The sequence below is a fragment of the Canis lupus genome, chromosome 14, assembly GCF_003254725.2.
Source record: "Canis lupus dingo isolate Sandy chromosome 14, ASM325472v2, whole genome shotgun sequence".
NCBI classification, from domain to species: Eukaryota; Metazoa; Chordata; class Mammalia; order Carnivora; family Canidae; genus Canis; species Canis lupus.
The window spans coordinates 50,643,444-50,668,883 of record NC_064256.1 but is presented as its reverse complement, the minus strand read 5'-3'; the positions used below and the strand labels follow the sequence as shown (position 1 = coordinate 50,668,883).

Sequence of the window (25,440 nt, the reverse complement as noted above, 5' to 3'; positions counted from 1 at the left end):
CAGCAGTTCACTTGAAACATTAATAGTGCTTGTCACCACAGTCACTAGAGAGCAGATTAGTCCACTGATATATTTGGTGAAATAAAGAAAATGGAATGGGTGCCCATTCTCATGTCATAACAATAAGGTATGCGAAAACATACAACTTTAGTTTGCCATTGTTGGGATTTAGGTTTCTTATTGCAAGCAAAACCTAATTCTTTTCAAATCAGGCTAAGCTCAAGAACTTTTGAAGGTAATTCAAGTCAAATTAAATCTGTTTATGGTCTTCCTCTTGTCAGAGTAGCTTCTAAGCTCTGGGGAGTTTATAGTGTGATAACATCAGGGGAGGGCACCTTAACCTCAGTTGACATCTCTCTGGGCTTTTATCCATTGAATGGTATGTCTGGCCTGTCTGGTTGTAAAGATCCTCCACCCCCACATCCATGCTGGCAGCCCTTGAAATGCCCCCCTCCCTATCTGACTCTTGATGGTCTGTTGCCTGATTTTGGAAAGTGTCTATGGTAACCATCACCATAAAACAAAAAGGTGGCAGATCGGCACATCAATGTATACCTCACATTTGTTATGACCACAAAAAGTTACCACGAAGACGCTCTAGCCATGTTGCTTGGAGTGCACAGCTCTAATGTGTACATGTGAATTTCACAGGTTCTGTCCATCACAAACACCTGTTGAGTACAATTAGGCAGATTTCAGAAGCTTACTTTACCCAAGAGAAAATGTTCACTTTATATTTGTAAGGAAAATAATTCTGTTTCTTCCTCTCCTTCTTCTTTTTGATATTTGTCCAGTGAGAAATTAGTTATGGGTGGGGGTTAAAGGCTGGCTCGAGGTAAAATAGTCAAGACTGCCTTTGTTCTCTCTCCTCACTTTTACCAAGATACCTCCTGCCCGAAGCTTGTTATCTCACACCCCACAACCTGAACAACATGGAGGCCAACTGTAAATAGGATGTTAGACACAGACTGGCCCCTGGCCCGTTCTTCCAAAAACATTCTCTAGGTGATTGCACACGCTATGGACGTCTTGCATGGCCATCAATTTAAGTGTTCTCATTTCTGCTCCTGTGTGCTGTATTTGTTTTGTATCTCAGTTGGCCTGCCATTTCCATGATGTATTAATGGATGCAGATGGCTTGATGTATCTTGTACTTTCAGGCTTTTTCATGGTTTGTATTTTCCTCAAGCCTACCATAAGAATGTGGCACTATTTGCTAGCCTGGTTGAAGCTAAAAGTACAAACCCTAATTGCAGAATTAGGGTTATGAGGCTAGTTTGATTCCTTTGAAGACTGGTTAATTTTCATTCTGTGGCCTTAACTGGTGCTCTGTTACAAAGACATGCTGATTGATATGTGGATAAAGGGACAAAATCTATCTTGACTATAGTAGGAACAACTCCGATACTCCTGAGTGCATGTTGTACTTTGGGAACAGAATAGTAGTAGTTCTATGTGAAGGTCTGAAGGTCCAGTAGATTCTAACTAAAAGTATAGTCAGTATACATATTTATGTTAAGTGTTCATCTCCTCCAGTTCCACAGACATGCCAACTCTAAGCATATTCAATGTGTGAAAACCCAGATTTACAAAATAAATTCAGTGAATATATTTTTCAGTCCAGGAGTTTCTTTATAGATCAGAGGCATTTCTTTAAATAGCAAGATTCCATATTGCATGGTAGGACACACACAGATACACATGATATATAAGTATTACATATGTGTTGTGTATTTTATATGTGTGCTATATAAATATATTCATTTACATACAACCTATCCTAGACCATGAGGTATTGTTGTAATTATGTTCAATACCCAAATATTGCAGTGTTCTGGGTTTTGACATGCTTGAGTTAATAAACTGGTGGAAATTAACTCATTGTTATGATTATACTAAATTCCTCAAAATGTTCACAGTTAGGTGACAACATTTATTTCATAATCAAAATACACAATTATGAGGCTGTTTCGGCTCTTCCCAAGTACAGAAGTAAAAAGTCATAATACGCATTTGATTGATTTTCTGTATCAAGGCTGATTTACTTAGAAGGCCAGTTGTCACCATTTGCTTTTTAAATTTCTTACAATCCTGGTTATCGACAGTGAAACAACTCTCCAATTTAACCAAGAAAAATTTTTTATCAGTAAACAACATCTTAATTCTCTGAAGTCCATGCTCCTATTGTTTCATCAGTACTGTTAAAATACTTTTGAGTAAGTAATTAGTAATTATGGTAGATAAATCTGATACAGCTTGTTGCTCCTGCTGCCACGTTCTTAGATCACTGAGAACCCCAAGTAGAATCTCTTGGGTTCTCTGAAAGACTCTCTTGCTGCTGCTCAGTGGTCTGATTCAGGTAGGATATGCTGTGAGGAAATAGCCAAAGTACATAAATCATCCCTTCCCTATGCCATCCCTACCCTACATAGAAGCCTACTGAAGAGCGGTGGCTTCAGTGCTCTGGAGCCCATTTCATTTCTCAGGGTTTTCTATGCACATAATCACCTATGCCCCTGCCTAATGGTGCTTTTCCCATAATCTTCCTTCCCCCCAAGAGCTGACCCCTATCTAAGAAACTAAGGTATTCTAGAAAACACATTTGAAACATTGACTTGTGGGACGCCTGGATGGCTCAGCAGTTGAAAGTCTGCCTTTGGCTCAGGGCCTGATCCCAGGGTTCCGGGATCGAGTCCCACATCGGGCTCCCTGCGTGGAGCCTGCTTCTCCCTCTGCCTATGTCTCTGCCTCTCTCTGTCTCTCATAAATAAATAAATAAATAAAATCTTAAAAAAAAATTTAACCTGGTTTTAACAACCTCATCTGTACTTCACCTTAACAAATAGTAAGGCTGTTGGGTTGGAGCACTTTCTGAGGTATCAGGGCAGAAGTGATTGGGATTGAAATACAAAATAATAAATAAACGTATTCAGCATTATATTGAAAATCATATTGAATATATAAACATATTGAAATATAGAATATTAAAATTCTGAAAATATAGCTGAAATAGTAAGTTCCACATTTGTGACGATTTCAAGAATGAACCCAAAGAGCAACAAAAGTCAATGTAGTTTCTTTTGTTTAAATTTAAGAGTCACGTGATACAAAGCAAAGTCTACAAGGGGCAACAATGTGGCTGAAATAATGACACAAGTAAAAAGTTTGCAGAGAACTAATTAATGAAACTGCACTGAATTAAAAAAAAAAGAGTTATTAAAAATGCAGCTGTTTGCACAAAGTTCACATTACTGATGGTGAAGCAAGTGTACAGAATCCAACATTGAAAATTACTCATTTTAATCTTGGTTTTACAGATAATATCCATTTAAGGCTAATCTGTCCTTTTCCATGTGAATAATATTATATTTAGTTTTAATATTTCTTTAGTTAATTGTATAATAAAACTTGACCAAACCTTTAAAATTCCTTTTTTGCCTTCTAACGCAACAGACTGTGAAAATCCATTTATTAGAGGGTTTTTGAAATAAATATTCTATGAGCATAAAAGAAAGATTGTGACGTTTGCTTGAGCCCAGTTAGTTGATCTTGTTTATGAATTTATTTTAGGAAAAGATCACTCTAAAATGTATCTAATTACTGTGCGCTAGACCTACCCTTCTAGAGATTTCATACATGTTGACCCAGTGGTTATATGTCACCAAGATTTCTAGAGATTCCTAACCTCACACGTCCTCAGGCGCTAGAGATTTGTTAAATACACTGTGGGGACTCTGGCTCATCCTCAGTATCTGCTTCTCAGCTCCTGTGGACTTTGTTTCATGCAAGAATGTGGGCCTAGGATTGCTAGATCTTCCTATTTTTTTCAAGAGGAACAAGAAATTAGAATTTTTATATTGTCTCCTGCTTGCTTGGCTAGTTCAGGATAAAAGAAAAAATTATACATGAACCAAACAAAACATTTCTACAAGCTAGCCTTGATTATCTGACTTTTGGTTTATGACCTCTGATCTAGCCTTATCTCCCTGAAATTGAGACCCAGGTTGGTTATGATGGTAACTATAGTCGGCGGCTTGCTTGTAGCAGAAAAGTGATAGCCATCTCCATCGTAATGGGGTTGTACCCCATGGAAACTGTACCCCACTCCAGCCTTTGCAAAGCATGAGGTGACCCAGGGCAAACACTTAGGCTGCAGAGAATGGGTGAGATCACAAGCAGCAGGGAAAGGACTAGATACACTCGGGCCTTTCTAGCTCTAGCCTTTTATGAAAACCATGCCAAACCCAGGCAACATTTTCCAAAATCTAAAAAAACAAACAAACAAACAAACAAACAATTGTAGCTATGTGATGATGGATGTTAACAAAACTTACTTTGGTGATCATTTTGCACTATATACAAATATCAAATCAGTATGTTGTACACCTAAAACTAATAAAATATTTTATGTTACTTAATCTCAAAAGGAAGAGGGAAGCCATCATTTGGTGTGACTTACTTTATATATATATATATATATATATATAACTATGTTGATTAGACTTTTGATGATTCAAACAGCAATGTTCATTTTTTATTGTGATGATGTAAAATTATATGTTTTAATGAATGACCATTCTTTAAGACAACAACAACAAAAAAAACCAATGTGAGGCATTCCCAGAATATTAGATCTTTTATCTCATTAATGAAGAGTTAGAATTTAGACTGCATTGGGATGTATGTAATTAGTGACCAATATACTATGGCATTTTTGAGGAATTAATGCTTAAATTAGACTGTAGCTAAGATAACTTTTGGTAATTAGATTAATTCTAGTGTAATCTGGGGCAGCCCTGAGCCATGCAAACATAAAAATCCATACAATCCAGAGGGAGGTTTTAGGATTTTAGTATAAATGAGAGAAGACTGAGAGCCTAGACAAGGATTTAAGGTATATGTGTGATGTCAGGATGGGCATGAAAGCAGAAAGAGAGTGTGGCATACTTGCTAATCTTTCCATTCCCACAAAACACAAGAGGGCATCTCCTGAGTATTCCAAAGTACCTTCCTAGTGCTCCAGACAGGATCAAAATTACAGTGTGCAGCGAGAACATAAGAGAACATGAAATCAGTTTCAGAGATTATGAGACCCAAAAACAGCATTTTTATCAAGATAGGAAGTGAAATTCAAGAAGAACATTAAGTGTCATAGAAATCTTAGAACTGTGCTAGACCCTGTTCCCCTCCCTACAGCTGTTCCCGTTAGACACACATTCTTCCACACTAAACTGATCTGAGACCTGTGCAGACAATTTGAAGCATCCTGTCCAAGCCTCTGGAGAAATCTTGCCTAATTAAATCAGTGGCATAAAACAGAATGTTTAAAATTCAGGCTCCAGAAATAAATATTGTAAAACAATGCTTAATATGAAAACACTGAAATTACAAATTTAAATGCAAATTTTAGTATTTATTGGACAGCATACATCGTATCCCTAAAGGAAGGCATATAATCCTTCATAGTTATTCTTGACACTTCCCAGGAGATAGCCAAATGGCCAATAAAATTTAGACAAAGGGAAGTTCAATGACTTTCACAATGTAAATCTATAATAACTCTCATTCCACTTCTACTTACATCAAAGTAGTGCATTCAACAGTCTAATGATTAAAATATAGATATAGATTTTGAGCAGTAATGGGATTAATGTTAGTAATAGCTTTTTTTCTATTTTGAATCATTTGATTAGATTCATGAGTTTAATATTACATTAAAATTTATAGATATATTTGAAGTGGTAATTCATAAGACTGATTATATAGATAGTTCACTTTGCATATTCTATTTTGCCTCATGATCTTAAAATATAGATTATTTTACAATATGAAATACTTTTCAAGTACCTCAAAAGCTCAAAAGTTGTTGGCATAAAATATTGTTTTACAGTGATAAGGATTGCTTTTCATATTCATTGATGGTAATACTGCATCCATATTAGATGGGGGAACTTGGCAATTAGTTCAGGTCTCACCCCTTTCTTGAAGCATTTCTTCTCAGATAATGTCATATGACACAAACAGTTGTCATCTGTTAATAGACTTCCCACAAATCTGAACCAAAAAATCTAGGCCTGTTTTTTTTTTTTTTTAATCAGATACAGAACTCCATACCCTCCAACTTTGTTTTTATGTCCTTCCTGATTTTTTTCTAGTACAGTTACCTGTGAATTTTCTCTCTCTAATTATGGAGGCAAGGTCATAGTACACACAATATTGTCTATTTCCATTTTAATCAATAGATTATGTTGATATTTTTACATCATTAAAAATTCTTTTATAATATAATTTTAAATGACTGGAAAATGTTTTATTATGCAAATGGGCTATTTAACCAATCTACTTTTACTGATTTTTTTCCTTTTAAAAATATGTAACATCCATATAGCTAAAATTTTGCATATATTCATAATCAGTTCGTTAGGATAAATTCCTAAAAATAGAATTGTCATTTTTTTAAAAGATTTTATTTATTTATTTATTCCTGAGAGACAGAGAGAGAGGCAGACACAGGCAGCAGGAGAAGCAGGCTGCATTTAGGGAGCCCTGTGTGGGACTCAATCCTGGGACTCCAGGATCATGTCTTGGGCCAAAGGCAGGTGCTAAACTGCTGAGCCACCCAGGGATCCCTATAATTGTCATGTTAAAGAGAATATAAAACCTTGACACTTTTACAGAAAGGCATGTTACATGACCATATGCTTCATATATAGAGTGCCCATGTTCCTAGACCTCAACAAAAAATCATATTACTAGTATTGCTATTATTATTATTATTATTTGTCAGTTCTAATATTCAATTCTTTGATGACCACTGAGGCTGAATATTATCTTATACATTTCTGGTTATCTAAAACAGAGCGACATGAGAGGAGAATTTTCTAAATGTCTGTAAGTAGTCCTGCACAATTTTACTAGTTTCACTGTGCTGAGATCTCTTGCTCTGGCTATATATAAATGACAGGAAAATTATAGAAATATAATGATTAATCAGTTCAGTGAAGGGGACAGTTCCGTCAAAGACTCTGATCAAATTTCCTCTTAAAATAAAGAATATTTGAAATTTAGTGAAAAATTGTGAGACTGATTTTCACAAGTAGATGCAAATGGTTTAGATGATTTCATTTTCTCTGCAAGATATAATGTGAAATATAAATCTTATTGAAACTGCATATTTACTTTGATGAAATGTTACATTTTGAATATGTTTAATCTTAGTTTTTGTGCATTTACTTTCCTTTTTAAAAGCAACTCAATTCAAAATGTGACTTGGATTGAAAATATTTTCCAAGGAAAATATCTATCCTTGATTTCCAAATTCATATTAAATGATCATTTTTGTGATGATGTATGAGATGTTCCTTGAAATGTGTCTGTTAAAAGACTTAAAATGTTATTGGCAGGAAATTGGCCTTATTAAGATTTAGTCATTGCTGTGTAACAAATTACCCCAACATCTTGAAGCTTAAAACCACAGATGTTTATTATCTCACACATTTTCTGAGTATCAGGAAGCCAGAAGCAGTGTGGATGGGTGGTCTGGCTTATGGTCTCTCATGAGACTGTTGTAACACTGTTGGCCAGAGCTACAGTCTCTGAATACTTGACTAGGCCTGAAAGTTCTGCTGCTAAAGCTCCCTCACACGGTTGGCAGACCGTATTTCCTCACCAAATGAGTCTCTCAGTAGGGCTGCCTAGGACAGACATGACTTTCCCCAGAGTGCAATTCTAGGGATGGACTGGGATGTCGGTACCCTTGTTTTAGCACTCTGAATCACATAATTTTCAAAGGGCTAAACCTAAATGCAGTTTAAGAGGATCTTCTGTGTTTTTTAAACACCTCTCATCTTCATTGTTTTCTTGAGGATTTAAATCAAATTCCACTGTTTATTTTAAATGAAATAAAGAAACTGAAGTATGTGATTTTAAAGAAATGCCTAATCATTTTCTTCTATATGAATCCTCTTTCTTACAAGTGCTTAGCCCTAATATTAAAATTCTTACCACTCCATATTTTTTTTATTTTAATACACTTTCAGCATGGCTTCTCCTTCTGCAGAGGTTTAAAATGAGTGACATCAATAGGAGCTTTCCATCACTTGGGACCTAAGTAGGATTGATGTCACTGTCATGGGTGTGAAAGACTCTGTCATGATTTTAAGATAGTCCATTTAGTTGCAAAATTGCTTTTCATTGTCTTAAAACAATAAAGACATAACTGATTGTATAACCTTATTTTATTCTAGGTCCCCTAAAAACCCAGAACAGAAGATCATTAAAAGAGTGATTGCTCTTGAAGGAGATATTGTAAAGTAAGTACTGAAACTGTTGTTTTTGAGTTTAAGTTAGAAATTCTGGAACTTTGTTGAATTTTAAGTCATATCACTTGGGAAGTACCACTCAATTCAAAGAGGACCAAAGCTTTGGAGACATCCCAAATGCACTGGTATGTCTTCAGCAAGAATCATCAACCATTTCAGGATGTGAGGCATACATAAACTTCTGATTATATTATTATCTTTTAATTGTGAGCCACAGGAGAAATAAATATTAACTGAAATTAACTATATTTTCTAAAATGACCACTAAATAGTTATTTTTTCAAATATTAAAATTAGCATGATTGTTTTAGGTTATGGTATCGAGTTTCTTTTAGAAAAAAATCATGAACATTTTATCATTTTAGAAGTGACTACAGAAACTAAGTGGGAGCTTTTATATTTATATACCCATGACCCTGAGATCATGACCTGTGCTGAAACCGAGTCACATGCTTAAACCTGACTGCGCCGAGGCGCCCCCAATATTCAGAAAATTTTCTGATCCTGTTTGCCAAAAAACTTAATCCTCAAGTATTAGTGATCCTACGGATTAAACAGTCTCATTAAAATGAATCTCAATTGGTTTTAGGGCAGAATCAAGGCCAGCAGTTCTCAAAGGGTGGCCAGAGGATCTCTGGGCATTCTCAAGATCCTTTGTGGGGGTCAATGAGATCAGAACTACTTTCCTAATAATACTAAGATGCTGTTTGCCTTTTGCCCTCTCATTTTCTCTTGAGTGTGCAGCGGAGTTTTCCAGAGGGTATGTGATGTGGGCTGTGGCATCAGAGGGAATACAGGAGCAGATATTGGAATATGGTTGTCTTCTATTAAGCTACACTGCATGGATTGGCAAAAATATAAAAAATGCTACTGATCTCATTATTTTTTCCCTTGTTTTGGAAAATAGTTATACTTTTCATTAAACATATTTTTGTGTGTGTTAACATATAGGTTATTATTTTAGACTGAATCTATAAAGATTTTTTTAATTTACCATTTTAATTTCCCATATGGTAAATATTGACAGAGTATATTTTCTAATGTGGTTAATATTGACAAACAGTTCTTTGAGAGCCTCAGTTATTTTTAAGAATATAAAGGAGCCCTCATCCCAAACAGTTTGAGAAATTGCTGATATAGGAACGAATGGTAAAAATTTTTGTGTCATGATGACCTGGTCATGAGTAGTCTGTGTGGTATGAATGGAGTGGTGTGGTATGGTTTCAGTGGTTTATAATTATGAATATTTGTTCAGTCTTTTTTTGTTTTAAAAGCTTTATTGAAGTAAAATTTATATACTGAACAACTCACCCATTTAAAATATACAGTTTAATGAGTTTTAGTTTTAATATACACGATTGTTCAAGCCTCACCACAATCTAGTTTTCGATTTAAAAGCCTTCAAAAGTTCCCTCCTCCCATTTACACTTAACTGAGGCTCCCACAGTCCCAGTGGCTTCTGCCTGTCTGAGGTAACCATGGATCTGCTTTTTGTCTCCATAGTTTAGCCTTTTCTAGAAAATCTATTTAGATGGTGTTATACAAAATGTAGTCTCTTATTTGTGTTTTCCCCCATATAAGAATGATTTTTCAGTTTCCCCATGTGTGTATATCTGTAGTTTGTTCCTTTTTATTGTTGAATATATTCCATTGTATAGAACCACCACATTTTGTTTGTTCATTCATGAGCTAATGAACATTAGGATTTTTCCAGTTTGGTAATATTATTAGTAGAGATAGGGACATTTGTGTAAATACTATGGACATTTGTGTCTTTGGGTGGAAAAACGTTTTTATTTCTATTCAGATGTAGTCACATATATCACTGTGAAGATACAGTGCTGGCTGTATTGGTGAAGATGCTGGCTTTTATGGTGAAGTATATGTTTAACTTTGGTAGCTACCAAACTATTTCAAAAGTAACTAATTTTTTATGTTCTACCAGCAATGTACAAGGGTTTCAGTTTCTTTGTGTCCTTGCCAGCACTTGGTATTATGAATATTTTTGATTCTAGCCATCCTCATTTGTGTGAGGTAGAATCTTGTGGTTTTGATTTCCATTTCCCTGAAGACTCCTAATGTTGATTATGTTTCCATGTGCTTACTTGCCTTTTGTATATTTTCTTGAGTGAAGTGTCTATTCAATGCATTTGCTCATTTTGGTTATTTAATATTTTGAATTATAAGAGGTCCATTGATTTTGATTCCTTAAATAGATTGGGCATTTAGGGGAAGGTGAATGTGTGTGTTTAATAATGTGATTTTAATCAGGTGTAAAGGTATTAATATCAAAGAGTTTAGTTATGTTACCTGTAGGATTTGCATAGTCAATTTGCAGAATTTGGTGACTGCTTTCTGTTTTGAAGATTCTATCTAGCCTTCTGATTTCAGTAAGAAACTGAGAAGAGCAATAAATTTGGAATACTATTTCATAGACACCCATAAATATCTAAAATGTGCTTTTAATATTTGGAAAACAGTTTGTGTGGATATGATACAAATCCCATTCAAGGAATGAGTCAGCAACCGTGAATACATTATGTTAGATGAAAGAAGCCTGTCACAAAAGACCATCTAGAATTTGATTCTATTTATGCTATATGAAGTGTCTGGAATAGGCAAATTCATAGAGGCAAAAAATAGATTAGGGGTTCCTAGGGGCATTAAAAAGGGGAATAAGAGATATGGATACAATGATTTTCATGATTTTTGCTTTTGTTTGTTTGTTTTGGTAGGGGGCAAGAAAACATTCCAAAATAAATTGTGAAAGTCACACTGCTCTGTGAATATATTAAAAACAAAAAGTTGTACATTTTAAATGGGTAAAGTACACGTCATATAAAGTACATCTCCATAAAGCTATTAAAAAAAAGAGAGAACTGGGATCCCTGGGTGGCACAGCGGTTTGGCGCCTGACTTTGGCCCAGGGCCCGATCCTGGAGACCCGGGATCGAATCCCACGTTGGGCTCCCGGTGCATGGGGCCTGCTTCTCCCTCTGCCTGTGTCTCTGCCTCTCTCTCTCTCTCTCTCTCTCTCTCTCTCTCTGTGTGACTATCATAAATAAATAAAAATTAAAAAAAAAAAGAGAGAACTGGTCAACAAAGGGAGCGAAAATTTTATCTATGTCAAATAATCTACAAGATTAGGAATGCCAAGGGATTCATTTTACGTTATAATCCAAAGAGAACATAGCTTTAATTCAGATGTATCATTATTGGTCACTAGCTGAAGAGTCAACAATGTGAGATTGTAAAACTTGATCAGACATAAAAAAAACTCTTGTGTAATTAGAAATCCTACAGGAGACCTCCCTGAAGAAAAACCTGGGTTGTTAACTTTCCTCAGTAAATGTAAATACTGTATTGGGTCCACGGACTGAGATAGAATAAGCATTACTGGTGCAGTGTTGGGAGATGAGTGAAGGCAGATGGGGATCTAAGAGATTTATACCTTATTTTCCCCACATGTGCAAAGGCTGGCTTCATTATTCTATTCTAATACTGAAAATTAACACTTTGGACACATGGCCCTTTCCTTCCCCTTTCACTACACATCTATCATGAAGTTTTGGATAACATAAAGTATGGAACTATCAAGGCTCAAGACTCTGCTAGTACGTAGCCTCTACAGACCTTTTGGTAATTGATAAGAAAAAAACATTTAATTTGTTGTTTTGAAAGAAAATTTAAAATTTTATTCCTCTGAATAAAATAGGTACTTAGAAATTCTAGGCTTCCTGGGCTTTAAATTTATAATTGGATATATTCCTATAATAATTTTCTAATGGCATTGAAAAACATTAAGGGATATTACAGTATTATTTACTGACATGCTGTGGTCTGTGACTCATTTTTTTTTAAATGCCAGAACATCTAAAAAACAAATTTAAAAATATGCTGTCTTTCTACTACCAGAAGTCATTTGTCTATTTGGTGTCATAACTTGTAGTATACAAGATGCTTTGGTCTGTGGTGTGGATTTTCCTTTCCCACTTTTGTCTTGGATAATACTTGATTACTTGGTAGGCAAGTTAAACATAAATGCATATCACCAGAATATTTTTTTTTTTGGAAAGAACTCGATATTTCATAAAGTGATGAAAGAAAAAAATCTGTCTTATTAGAACTCAGTTACCCTTATTGTGGGTTTTGTAGTATTTTTTATTGTGAATTACACATAATTAGAGGGTAGAGAAGAAGCGATTATCTCTTCAGAGCTAAGCACTTTAAAGGCTTAATCTAAACCTCAATTTAGTGTTCTGTTGGTTATAAAAAACAGGTATGCAGTAAAATATAGTTTTAAAGAGCACTTATTTTAAAGATAGTTCAGCAGATGGTTGAATCATATTACTTTTCTACCTGGGAAAAGAAGGGTGGTGGAAGCCAAGGATCAGGCTTGCCTCACTGAAGAATAGAAATGTGACTACAGCAGGACTTTCTGTATGATGTCTACTGGCATGTTGTTCTTGTTTTTCTGTTTGTGTTCCAGTTGGCTTTTGCCCCATTGCCAACTGCTAACTTCCTTGGGTGTGCCTCTCATTTAAACTACCTGAGACAAATCTGAGTGTGTTCCTTTCAGTATGAAACTAGGATATATCCACCTGACAGGCTACTGGTCAATCAGTCAATGGCCTTCCTTGGTAGGTGCCTTTCCTTGGTCTGGTCAGTCGTGGCTGTGTAGGCCAGTCTACTATACAGACCCTGTGGCTGTGAGGAACCTCTTGGAAGGGGCTTGTAGATATGGCAGGTACTGCAAGGCCTCCCAAATTGGTGCATTGTGATTATCACTCATTTCACTCAGCATTACCCTTTGAAACTTTGTGTTCAATAAAACTATATTCTCCCTGGTAATTGCTTCGACATGACTCTCTGGAGAAGATTTACTTATTTATTTACTTAATTACTTACTTATTTAAGTTATAGAAATAACACAAACTGGAAAAATTCAAAATGCTGTAATGAACATCCTTGCAGGCATACTTTTGGACATTTGTGTGTTTATTGTTGTAGAATTGATAGCTAGAAGTAGAAATACTGGGTTAACATATGTTGTGGTTGTTGTTGTTGTTATTTTTAGTTCTAATGCATACAGCCAGATTTCCCTCCTAAGTGGTTTGTTTTACATCTTACCAATAACTGCATGAAATCTGCTTTTCAGAGGAAGTTGATTTAAAGATCAAATGTGATGGGGAAGTCGTGGAGTTCAGATTCAGAAGTCAACATTTCAACACAAATTTTGAAATTAGTTTAGATTGAGTAGGTTCTATTTACTTTAATCAGTTTGCTAACATAGTAGGCCTTAGAAACATCCATTTAATGAGCACTAGTCTAGCCACTAGAGAGACATGATGGAATAGAAGAGACAAAGTCCCTGCCCTCGTGGAGATTACATTCTAGTGATTAGAAGGAGATAATAGGAAAATACATGACACATAATGCAATGTCCTGAGCTAGAAGTGCTAAAGAAAAAGTCATAAAGGATGTATAGAGTAGGGGTCTGGGACTGCTATTTTAGGTAGGATATTCACTATAAACTTCTCTAATAAGAAGATACTTGAGCAAACTTCTAAATTAAGGGAGAAAGAAAGAGAGCCATACTAGTATCTGGAACAAAAGTGGTTCACACCAAAGAAATAAATGCAATCCTGAGATGGATACATATTAAGTGACTTTAAGGAATTACAAGAAATCAGCATATCAAATTGAGGTGGGAAAATTGAGGTAGGAGACTAGATATAAGAGGCTTGCAGAACTTTGTGGGCCATAGTAAGGACTTTGCATTTTATTATAGTGGGATGGCAAGCTCGTGGAATGGTCTGAGCTATGAGCGATACATAGGGTGTGATTGGCATTTTTAAAGAATCCCTCTGTCTGCTGTGTGCAGTCTGACCCAACTAACTGGTCAAAGCATTTTTCTCTTGGGGAAATAATATGTAGCTTCCTCTAAATAATATGTAGCTTCTTCTTTTAAGTATTCTTGTTTATGACATGAATGATGACTACTTTGATTCGATATTTTCAGAGTGACTCATAAACGTAGTCACATTATTTGTAATCACAGTTATTACACAAGGCAAAAGTAGAGTTGAAGTATTTGTTCAGTGAATTCAGCCAGATATTCCTAGGATGGTAAGAGAGGTGACTTTTGCAAGTTTGAACTTTCTTCTGCTGTCATGATGTCAACATTGATTAACATCACAAGACAGTTACTTGATGGTGTGGATAGCTTAGCTAGGAGTATAGCCATTTTCATAATGTTAGCCCAAATGGGTCTACTTATCTATAACACGAATAGTAAAAAGCTAATCAAAGTAATATTTAGACAAGGCCATTAGATCCACCAAAATATTTTTCATAGTTATTTGCTTTTTCTTACTAATTTCTTATGACTCATATAGAAGGACTCTTTTAGAAAAAGATAAAATGAATACAAAGCACCAAACTGCAGGATGTCAATATGAATCAACCACAACTGAAATTTGTAGGACATCAACATTTTTTATTGGGCACTTGTGTTTCTGTTTCACAGATTTTCTCAGCCCCATCAGAAATGAAGCCTCTTATCATTTCTCTTATTACCTACTGAAATACACTTACAGGTACTCAGCATCTGGGAATCCTTGCAGTTAGCAACCTCAGTGAAGTTAGTCACCAGTGAAGAGAGTAGCCATATAATTCATCACTTAAATTAGGATACTTTTGAGAGCAAAAGGGGATGATTATTACATTGTAATAATCAGCATACAGTGGCTGCCAAGACAAACTGCAATAAATGGTCACCAGCAATATGTAATCTACTTTATAATTTACTTTACGTAATTTGATTTTCTTTAGTTTGTGGTTCTCCTTGTTCAGGAGAATTCCAAGAAGTGTTCATAGAAAACAATCACTTCCTGGCCCCAGGGAGGCCTTAGGTTGGGCAGGATCAATGGCTTTATGGAGAAGCATGTCCTGCCCACAACATAGTCATTTCCATGCTAGAAAGCACAGTGCAGGACTTTCTATAACAATTACAAGTACAGAAGTATTCTCTCACTGCAAAATATTTAAATGATATTTCCTCTTCAAGTCTAGAGACTATATTGTAAAATGTAAAAACAGCCTAACTTATTAAAAATAACTTGATATTAGCAAAAAAGTCCATTGAATCATTAGAAATTAAACATTTTAAAGCTTGTTGATTTTAAACGTGCTAGTGAAGATACAGAAATCAATATTAGCCTATCACAGATGGTTGAATCATATTATGTTCCAGGAAATGATGAAGTTTTATAGGAAGAAAAACAGAACTAAATTGAGTTTTCCCCAGTAAAACTAAAAATAATGCTTGGTTAATAACTTTTTTCTTTATTCTTTTTCGTGTGTGTGTGTGTGTGTGTGTGTGTGTGCAGTAGCTTTGAATTATAGAAGCCTAATGTATCTCTATGGCACTATTTTAAGACCATGCATTGATTTATGACATTTTTGGTAGATTAGGAATTAGGAATATATTCTTTACTAAAAGAAAGGACAGAATGAAGAAGAAATTTGAAAAGAAATTGTGTCAAGGACCCTGATTAAGATTGTTGAATGGAATGTTTTAGAGCATGAAAGCTAATGTCCCTCAAATGGGACCCAGGTAGGTGGTTGCTTTTGAAGACAGGAGGATATTATTCTGGGCTCTATTTGTTAGTAATTTGAACAGGAGGTTTTTTTTTTAATTTTTATTTATTTATGATAGTCACAGAGAGAGAGGAGAGAGAGAGAGAGAGGCAGAGACACAGGCAGAGGGAAAAGCAGGCTCCATGCACCGGGAGCCCGACGTGGGACTCGATCCTGGGTCTCCAGGATCGCGCCCTGGGCCAAAGGCAGGCGCCAAACCGCTGCGCCACCCAGGGATCCCTGAACAGGAGGTTTTTTACAAATTTCTGAGCCTCTTAAGCCTGGTTTAGTTTGAATTCTGAATTCTCCCAAATCAAAATAGCATGGTGCATTCTTGTTTAGTACTTAGGGTCTGACCAATACAATTATTTAATAGATAAGATGTTCACCGTGAAATTAAGCATCCCAAGATCTGTCCAATAAGGTTTAGGTACCAGTAAATTAGAAGCATTTGTGAAAAAAATCATAGTTTTGCTCTGATGTCAACTTGAGTAATTATTAATTTCTTCAGGACATTCTTCCTTTCTTTTTGAAAGAATAATAATTCTTCTTTACTAAAGAATTATAGATTGGTAGGTAACCCATGACTTTGTTGGAGATCTTTCTTTCTTTTATGTAGTCGTAGATGATTATCACACTGCTGCTGTATCAGTGAACAAAAATGGAATTGCTAATAAAAACTATGTGCATTAGCAATAGATATTTCTTCCTCACCATCAGAGAGATAGTCACTTTAGGTTTATATGTAAAAATGTTGATCCTGATTTTTAAAGTCAAGATTATTTCTGTAATCAATTTAGCAATATAGGGAGGTTTTCCGAGGCACTACACCAAACATAGTGTGTACACTTTCGTGTAGGAGGATGTGACAGTTGCTGGAAGTCATTAGACCATTTAGATTGAATTGCTTTTTCTTATAATGGTGACAGTAAGTATTGTGGTACTCTCCCCAAGCCCATCAATGGTTTCTCTGGTTTCATTTTCTACCTTAGTCTGTCTCTTGAATAAGATTCTTCTTTAGATATGAACATCTTCACTATTTATTCTCTCATGCATAGTCATTTATTCATGTAGTATGGTGTGGGGGTCAAGAGCACAAACTACAAATTCAGACTTCCTTGATTTGTATCCCAGCTTTGCCGCTTCTTGCGTTACAATTCACTTAATTTTCTACACTTAATTTTCCTCATCTGTAAAGTGGAAATTATAATAGCACATACTGCATAAGGTTTTCTTCAGGATAACATGACATAATATATATGATTTCGTTAGCACAGCGCTCAGCACATAAGAATGTATTCAGTAATTATCAGATATTCTTAGCAGTAGTCATGATTTAATCACTATTTATTGAGTGCTTGGAGTATTTACTGTTGCTAGACATTGTGTGGAATTCTGAGATTATAAGATTAAAAGCCATAGATAGTTCTTGCTTTTCTGAAGTTTATGCTCTGGTGGAAAGACAACAAAAGCAACAAATACAATATAACAAGAGAATTGTCACCATTAAATTGTACAAAGGTCCCTGGAGCATCCCCAGAGGAAGAGCATCTGGTCTGCCTGAGGGGCTGGGCTGTGTTGTGTTCAACTCTTTGGATAAAATTTGAGATGAATAAGAGATCCACAGCTCCCTCCTTAATTGCAAAAACAATATAGGCTTAATATAATCTAGGAAAACTGAAATAATACTGGGGAAAATGGGATAAAAAGAAAAAGTCCTTTTTTCCCTCATACTTCTAATCATACTCCCAGAGGTATATATACTGTGTATTTTTTAATTTTTATAGACGGTATATATACACAGTATATATACTTCTGGGAGTATGATTAGAAGTCCTGATTTTTGTCTTATAGTAGGAGATTGAAAGGATTAGAAAAGTATTTATATGATAGCATTTTCCCTTGAATATTCCAGAAAAAAAATGATTCAGATATAACTACAAGAATTTATGTTTCCCCGTGTGTGTGTTACACAGGTAGATATACCTACGTTATAGTAATATACTCGTATACCTTTACTAGTAGGTATTTGAAAACATGGCAACTCCAGAATTACTCATTTGTTAAGTTCTAAATAATAAATTATAGTCCTGGGACTTATGTACACAAAGAGACTATGAGCAAATTACTGGGTAACAATAAAATGTGATCCAGACAAAACCATTTATAGAAAATTACAGGCAATAGGGCACCTGGGTGGCTCAGTTGGTTGTCTGCCTTAGGCTCAGGTCATGATCCTGGGGCCCTGGGATCCAGCCCCCCATCAGGTTCCCTGGTCAACTGAGGGTCTGTTTCTCCCTCTCCCTCTGACCGTCCCCGGTGATTGTGCTCTTGCTCTCTCTCTCAAATGAATAAATAAAAAAATCTTAAAAGCATTAGAACCATCGTGTTCTCTCCAGGTAGTGCCTGGACTACAATGACCAGGGTGCTTCAGGTGGGAAACCCACTGGCTTAGCTTAATTAGGGAAAATGTTCTGCAGCTGGTTGCCTAGCAGGATGCTCTGATCTGACTCCATCCTTGTCAACATCTCCTCGCTGCTCTCCAAAATATAGTGGTCAGTTTCTAACTTGAATGCTTTCCACTAAGTTGGTTTTCTCCCTTCTTGGGCTGGCTTTGGGGACTCTACTCCCCAATTCTGCCGTGAGCCCCCTTACCTCCCCCAGGGCAGACAGATCATGTGAAGTGCTCTTGTGCAGTCTGCTGTTTCCTAGCATGAAGCACATCACTCCGGGGGCCAGCTAGCGTATTAGTCTATTATCCCTCTTCGCTGCTGGCTTAATCATGTTTCTTAGTAGTATAACTTTTTGAAGTTGTGACCTCCAAGTAAAAATATAGAAAAATGCTGACTTTTGTACATTCCTTTGAACTAAATATTGATTTTTATTTTTTTCCTCTGCTCACAGTAATATAAGTCTGTCAAATATTTGGAAAAGGCATATAAGTATAATTATCTTAGTAGGAAGCTAAAAAGATTGTCTTAAAATACCTTTTTAACTAAGCTTAAGAAGCATGCCAGAAAGACTTAAGAATATTTCAACCTGAATAATTACTTAATAATTAAGGAACAGATAGCTCTTCTATTTTTGTGCAGTTTTAGTTAACCTTGCTTAAACTTAACATTGACCACTGTTCCTCTTTTAAAATGTTTGGAGAAACAATTTCATGTGGGGAGCAGGTGTGTTTAAGGTATTAAGTTAGTTGTGGATGCTATTAAATTTCTGTAACTTTTTTTTTTGTATGAAAGCTGCTTTTAGGTATCTAAGGGCAATGGGGTAGCGCAATATAGTAGAAGGAACGTTACACTTGGAGTAAGATGATAGATTCAATTCTAGCTGTTCCTTAAAAGCTTTGTGGCCTTGGAAAAGTCATTGACCTCTCTGATTTGGAAAAAAAGAAAAAAAAAAAAAACAAGACAACTCTCTATTATCAGGGTTATTTTGAAGACCAAATATCTCCCAATTCTTTGTAATTTTTAACACACTACTAAAATGTATTGTTTAATGTATACATTTAAATACATCTAATATATTTAGTGTATTATTAACTGATTTTCTATTTGGCTTTCCCAGATCTTAACAGAGTGCCTTGGCCACTTTAGATTATCATTTTTTTGTTGTTGTTAAAAAAATTTAATTATACCATTCAATCAAGGTATAGTTCCATATTTTGTAAATTCTGAAGCTTGGAAAAAAAACACTTTTACAATGTTCCATGCAAGTACTCAAATGCTAGCTACTGTATCTTTGATATCTTGAACTGGTTCCTCAGGCACAGTTACCTGATGTTTATAGCAGGGGTCAATATGCTTTTTTTTGTAAACAGTCAGATAGTAAATAATTTTGGCTTTGCAGGCTATACTGTCTCTGACAGAACGACTCAATCCTGATGCTGTAGCATAAAAGCAACTATAAATGACATATAAAGTGAGTGTTCCAATAAAACGTTAATTACAAAACGGATCCTGGACTAGATTTGGCCCCTCGGCCCTCGTTTGCTAATCCTGGTCTATATTATCACTTTTGGGACGCCTGAGTGGCTCAGCGGTTGAGCATCTGCCTTCAGCCCAGGGTGTGATCCTGGGGTCCTGGGATCGAGTCCTGTGTCGGGCTCCCTGCAGGGGGCCTGCTTCTCCCTCTGCCTGTGTCTCTTGTGAATAAATAAATAAAAATCTTTAAAAAATAGAATATATTATCTACTCTCATTCCTTTAACCTTAGAAATAAATAGAAAATACTAAACTTTTTTCTAGTCCTGGCCAGCAGTTTAAATAGTAGGGAAGAATTCGGCTAAGAGCCATGGGTTCTTTGGTTATATGTTGGTTGAGACGGAGTAGCTCTGCTACTCGAGGTGAGATTTTTTGCTGCACAGATACACCTGGACAGTGAAGATATTTGTCTTGAGCTGGATGGGGAAGAGCTATTATACGTTAAGAACGCTGCAGAGTGTCTTCACTGGTGAGCAGCCACAATGCTCATAAAAGAGTAGAATAAATTTCATTGCCCAAATAGTTTCTTCCTAATACAAAAGGAATAGCCCTGCAGATGGGAAAATTCTGTATCAGAATACTACCCCAGGCTATTTAAGCTCTTCTTATAAGCCCAGCATTAGAACTCCAATTATCTTCTGGCTGTTATTTGAGCTCAATCTTGCCCGTACTGGACTAAACTGATAGTGCCATGCAGAAGGAGCTAATAATCTAGGCAATCTTCTTTTTTTTTTTTTATTAAGTAATTTATTCGGATAGCCCAGTGGCTCAGCGGTTTAGCGCGACCTTCAGCACTGGGGCCTGATCCTGGAGTCCTGGGATCGACTCCCACATTGGGCTCCCTGCATGGAGCCTGCTTCTCCCTCTGCCTGTGTCTCTGCCCCTCTCTCTCTCTCTCTCTCTCTCTCTCTCTTTCTGTGTCTCTCATGAATAAATAATAAAATCTTTTTTAAAAAAATAATTTATTTTAGTTCCTCAGTTTATTCATTGTGTTAAGGAAAATGTTCAAATGTTATCTAATTTATTATGAGGGGTACCTTTATACATTATAGCATCTCAGTTAGGCACAGGCAGTAATCATTCCCATATTTAAAATGTCAATTGGGAAACTAAAGTCTATGTTTGCAGTTTTAATAAAATTGGAAAATGTTCGTTGACAGAAATGTTAATCATAAATTGTTCATTTAGAAGAGGAGTGCCTCCCTAGTTTTTCTTTTTTTTTCTCCCAAGAATCTGAATGGTTCACACTAGCAGAACTAATAAGACTTTGAAATTGATCATCCTCAACTCAAAGGAGAATCTGAGTGAAAATAATTAATTTTTTTTTTCATTATTAAGGGAGCTGACAGTTGTTGATCTTTCCTTTCAGAAGAGTCGATTACGTGATGAAAGTTGTATATCTGGGGTATGATGAATAGCAAGTCATTAACTTTGGGCTTCTGCGACTGGACACTTGGGAACTAAGGAGATTTTCTACTTTGCTTATTACAAAAATAAATTCTACTCCCTGCCCATTATGCGATACCTGGTTTTAATATGCAGCCCAGAGCAGGCAGTGATAAACGCTGTATCCCACACTGCTACACCTCAAGGTGTTTTGATGCTTCCAAGGAACATTTCTGCAGTTTGGATTCCAATTTTACATATATCAAAAAGTAAATGACTATTTAATCTGTGACTATAACATGAAGAGGAGCAAGTAATACATACTGGAATGGAGTTTAGTAGGACGGAAAGCCAACCTGAAAGATTTTCTATTTGAGATGAAAGTATAATAAGCAGTAAGCTTTACAAGAGCAAGGCGTATGATAATAGAAGGGGAAATGAATGAACAGATTAGAATTTGGTATGTGTATGGAAAAGTAAGGTGACCTTAAATGGATTTCTGGGGCCGACTTTGGGGGATTATGTAAATCAAGCCTGAACTCTAAGTCTCATATGACTATCATTAAAATCAAGAGAATGCTTACTGCCTGATGGAAATTGAAGTGACTCCTAACTTTATGCATCTGAGCTCTAGTATTCTCAAATGACTTTTAAAAAATAATGATTTGTTAAAATTAAAACTTACAACTTCCTTGCCAATGAAGTGAAGGAAATCAAGAGGATATGCATATGCAACTTATCTGAAAGTTTCACTTTTCATATTTCTGGCAATGTATGAATATTGCACTGTGTATTGAGCCAGTGATGAATACTAACAATCATTTTCCGTCGGTGCTAATATAAAAGGTGAAGCAATGTTTCTCACTGTTGTATAATTTTCATTGTTTATAAGGATGAGTATTTTATGCATTTATTGGTCTTTTACTTCCTTTTCTAAGAACTATTTCAGAATTGCCCATTTTTAAATGGTATTCAGGGATCCCTGGGTGGCGCAGCGGTTTGGCGCCTGCCTTTGGCCCAGGGCGTGATCCTGGAGACCCGGGATCGAATCCCACGTCGGGCTCCCGGTGCATGGAGCCTGCTTCTCCCTCTGCCTGTGTCTCTGCCTCTCTCTCTCTCACTGTGTGCTTATCATAAAAAAAAAAAAAAAAATGGTATTCAGTTTTCTTCTGTTTGTATTTATTATCTTTTTTCCTGAAGGGGGAAGAGAGAGTGTGTGTGTCTGTGTGTGTGCACGGGGAGTACCGGGGGGAGAGAGGTTAAAGGGTGATGGAGAGAGAGGGTCTTAAGCAGGCTCCACGCCCAGTGCAGAGCCAAAGGCAGGGCTCCATCTCACCACCCTGAGATCATGACCTAGGCCAAAATCAAGAATCGGTCTCTTAAGTGGATGAACTACCCAGGTGTATGTTAATTCCTTGTCATATTTAGATCAAATATATTTCCAATTTATGATCTGCCTTTTAGCTTTAGTCATTCTCATAGGTTACTTAAGGAAATTAGGCCTTTTTTTTTTTTTAAGCCATTTAATTTTAGTTTTGGTGATTAAAGCTCCATGAAGTAGAACTTTAGAAATTGAATTCTTTGACATAACTTGTATGCGTTTATCTGCTGAGTTAATGCTATTAGTGTGTTAATGCTAATCTATGAGTTTTACAAATAAAGAGAAATGAGACTTCACTAAAAGTTTGTAATGTGTTTCTCTCAATATTGCAAAGTTACAAATATCTAGTAATACTTTATTGTAGAAGACCATACATATTTATATACATTCACATATATGTATGTATGTTCTATAGGCAACATATCTACCATATGGAGGGTGGCATTGTTCTAGCAGAATGTCTCTCAAAGTGTGATCTCCAGACTATAGCATCAACCACACCAAGGAACTTGTTAAAAATGCAAATTCTTGATTCCCCGCTTCCCCGTAATGAATCAGAAACTCTGAGGCCGGAGCCAGAAATCTATGTTTTAATAAGCCCTGAAGGTGACTGGTGCATGCTGAAATTTGAGGAAATGTTGCAATATTAGGTCTGTCACCAGTTATCTGTTCTTACTTGAGTAGTTTACCCTGTTTAGATTTTGGTCTACTCAGGTATGAAATGATGTTTTCTTCAAGTTGGCTCTAATGCCACCCTGGGTAAGTTTAAACTTCCAGTGCTGGGATTTGGGTTGGGAATTTTGGAAGTGGAAAAAACAGTAGTGTCATGACCCCTTGTTCCCTTTGCAGCTTTAACGAGGTGTCAGATCCTGACCACCAAACCATGATAATCTTTTTCTAAGGAGCTGGCCCTTACTTTCCTCATAATCTCTGACCTCCCTGTTATGTCATGCTTTTAGGAAAATGGAAAGCATCTCACAAATTTAAGGACTTCTGGACTAAGTGATTTGGGACATGTTTTTCAGCTCTTAAATTCTATGATATTTATTCTATAGAAAAGAGGGAGGCAGTCAGTACACAAATTTTTGTAGGATTAGTACCAGGGAGGATTATTTTCCCATTCCAGAGTAGAGAGGTGGATCCCATTCCTGGCTCATTCCCCAGGGCTGCTGCTTTACCATGAGACGTGGGTCTCGGAAGTCTCCCCAGAGGAGAGAGCTTGAGAGACGAGCCTGGGAGGACTTGCTCTAATAGTGTCAGGGAAGATGGGCTACTCGGCCTTCATGATTTCCTCCCTGGATTACCGTGTCTGTCTCCTAACTGATTTCCCTTTCATTCCCTTGCCAGTTCATCTTCCACACTCCCATGAGAATGATGTTTTTTAAAGTGTTAATCCTAAAAAAAAATAAAGTGTTAATCCTTTATGCGTTCCACGAACCCGGTTTATAAAGGTCCCCCCTGGTCCACCCCTGTGTCTCTCAAGCTGCAGTCTCCCCCTGTGTTCTAGCCAGGGGGAGTGATAGTTTGTAGTTTCTCGGCAGTTCCGCATCTTCTCACATACATTTGCCTTTATAGGAAGCACCCTCACTTTTTTTTTGTCCAGTTCCTTTGTTTTGCTTTTGCCTTGCTAACTCCCACTCAACAATTGCATTTCTAGGAATTTATCTGGTACACAGACCTGCACGTGAGTGCAGAGGAGTGTGTACAAGGGAGTTACTTGCAGGGCTGTTTATAATAGCAAAAGATTGAACCCTAAATGGACATCCGTACAGGTAAGGACATTGTGATGCGTTCATAAAATAGAGACTCAGGACGATCAACAAAAAAGGATAGACCTATACGTACACACATAGATGTGTACGTAGTACACGTAGTTTCCGTACATGGGTAAACTCTCCGATCCTGATATCAGATCCTGAACACCACTTCCACCCCTGTCATTTTTCTAGGCATTCATACTCAGTTTCTCTAAATTGCTCAGTAATTACTAGTAATGTGTAACTTCCACTTTTAGAGAAGAGAACTGGAAGGCTTGAGGGGGCAGGAGTGTGAGGGGAATTTTACAGTATATCCTTTAATACTGTTGGATTGTGTCTTTAACATTTCTCTCTCTCTCTCTGTCTCTCTGTCTCATACAGACACACATACAAACACATATTATGTGTAGAGATATATGCACACTTATGTGTAGATGTGTGTGTAAGCCAAAGATTCCATTCTGGCATCTCTTTTTAAAACCTTCCATGGTTGGGATTACATCCCTTTTGTGCTCCTATTGAATACTAGCTTCCTCTTTCATAACATTTACCACTCACGGTGGGCGGTTTTTCGCTTTCATCTCCTTCCCCTACCCACTCTTCCTACACCCATGTGCCCGTGTGGGCGCACGTGTGTGTGCGTGCACATGTGCTCTCTCTTTCTCTCTCACACACAGTGCTACAGCTATATTCTTACAGTTTAAAAACTGCTTTCATACTTCTCTATCCGTGCTCATGTTTCATCCTGTGCATGGCAGATGCTTCACCCTCCCCCACCCATCTAGCAGAATCCTGCAGCCTTACGCTGACAGAAATGATTGTCCTCTTCTCTGTTTCCAAAGTACTGTATTGATCCTACAGGTATAAAATGCACCTAATTGTATTAGAGCCAGTCGTACATGCATCTTTCTGCTGGTGTCCAATTTGAATCAAGGGCAGTGACTCACTTCTGGGGCTTGGCATCTAGCA

The 25,440-nt window shown here is 36.6% G+C and overlaps 1 protein-coding gene across 7 annotated transcripts in view; it reads left to right on the top strand.

The window, feature by feature from the left end:
* Positions 1-25,440, top strand: part of IMMP2L (inner mitochondrial membrane peptidase subunit 2) — an 848,292-nt gene that overhangs the window by 566,917 nt on the left and 255,935 nt on the right. For 6 of the 7 annotated variants that reach the window (XM_049093415.1, XM_025464659.3, XM_025464660.3 and 3 more), the window contains one exon: positions 8,247-8,312. The exons of the other annotated variant lie outside the window; for it this stretch is intronic. In XM_049093415.1, coding sequence (XP_048949372.1) covers positions 8,247-8,312 — 66 coding nt within the window. Of the gene's footprint in view, positions 1-8,246; positions 8,313-25,440 lie in introns of those variants that run through there. 7 annotated transcript variants of the gene reach the window in all.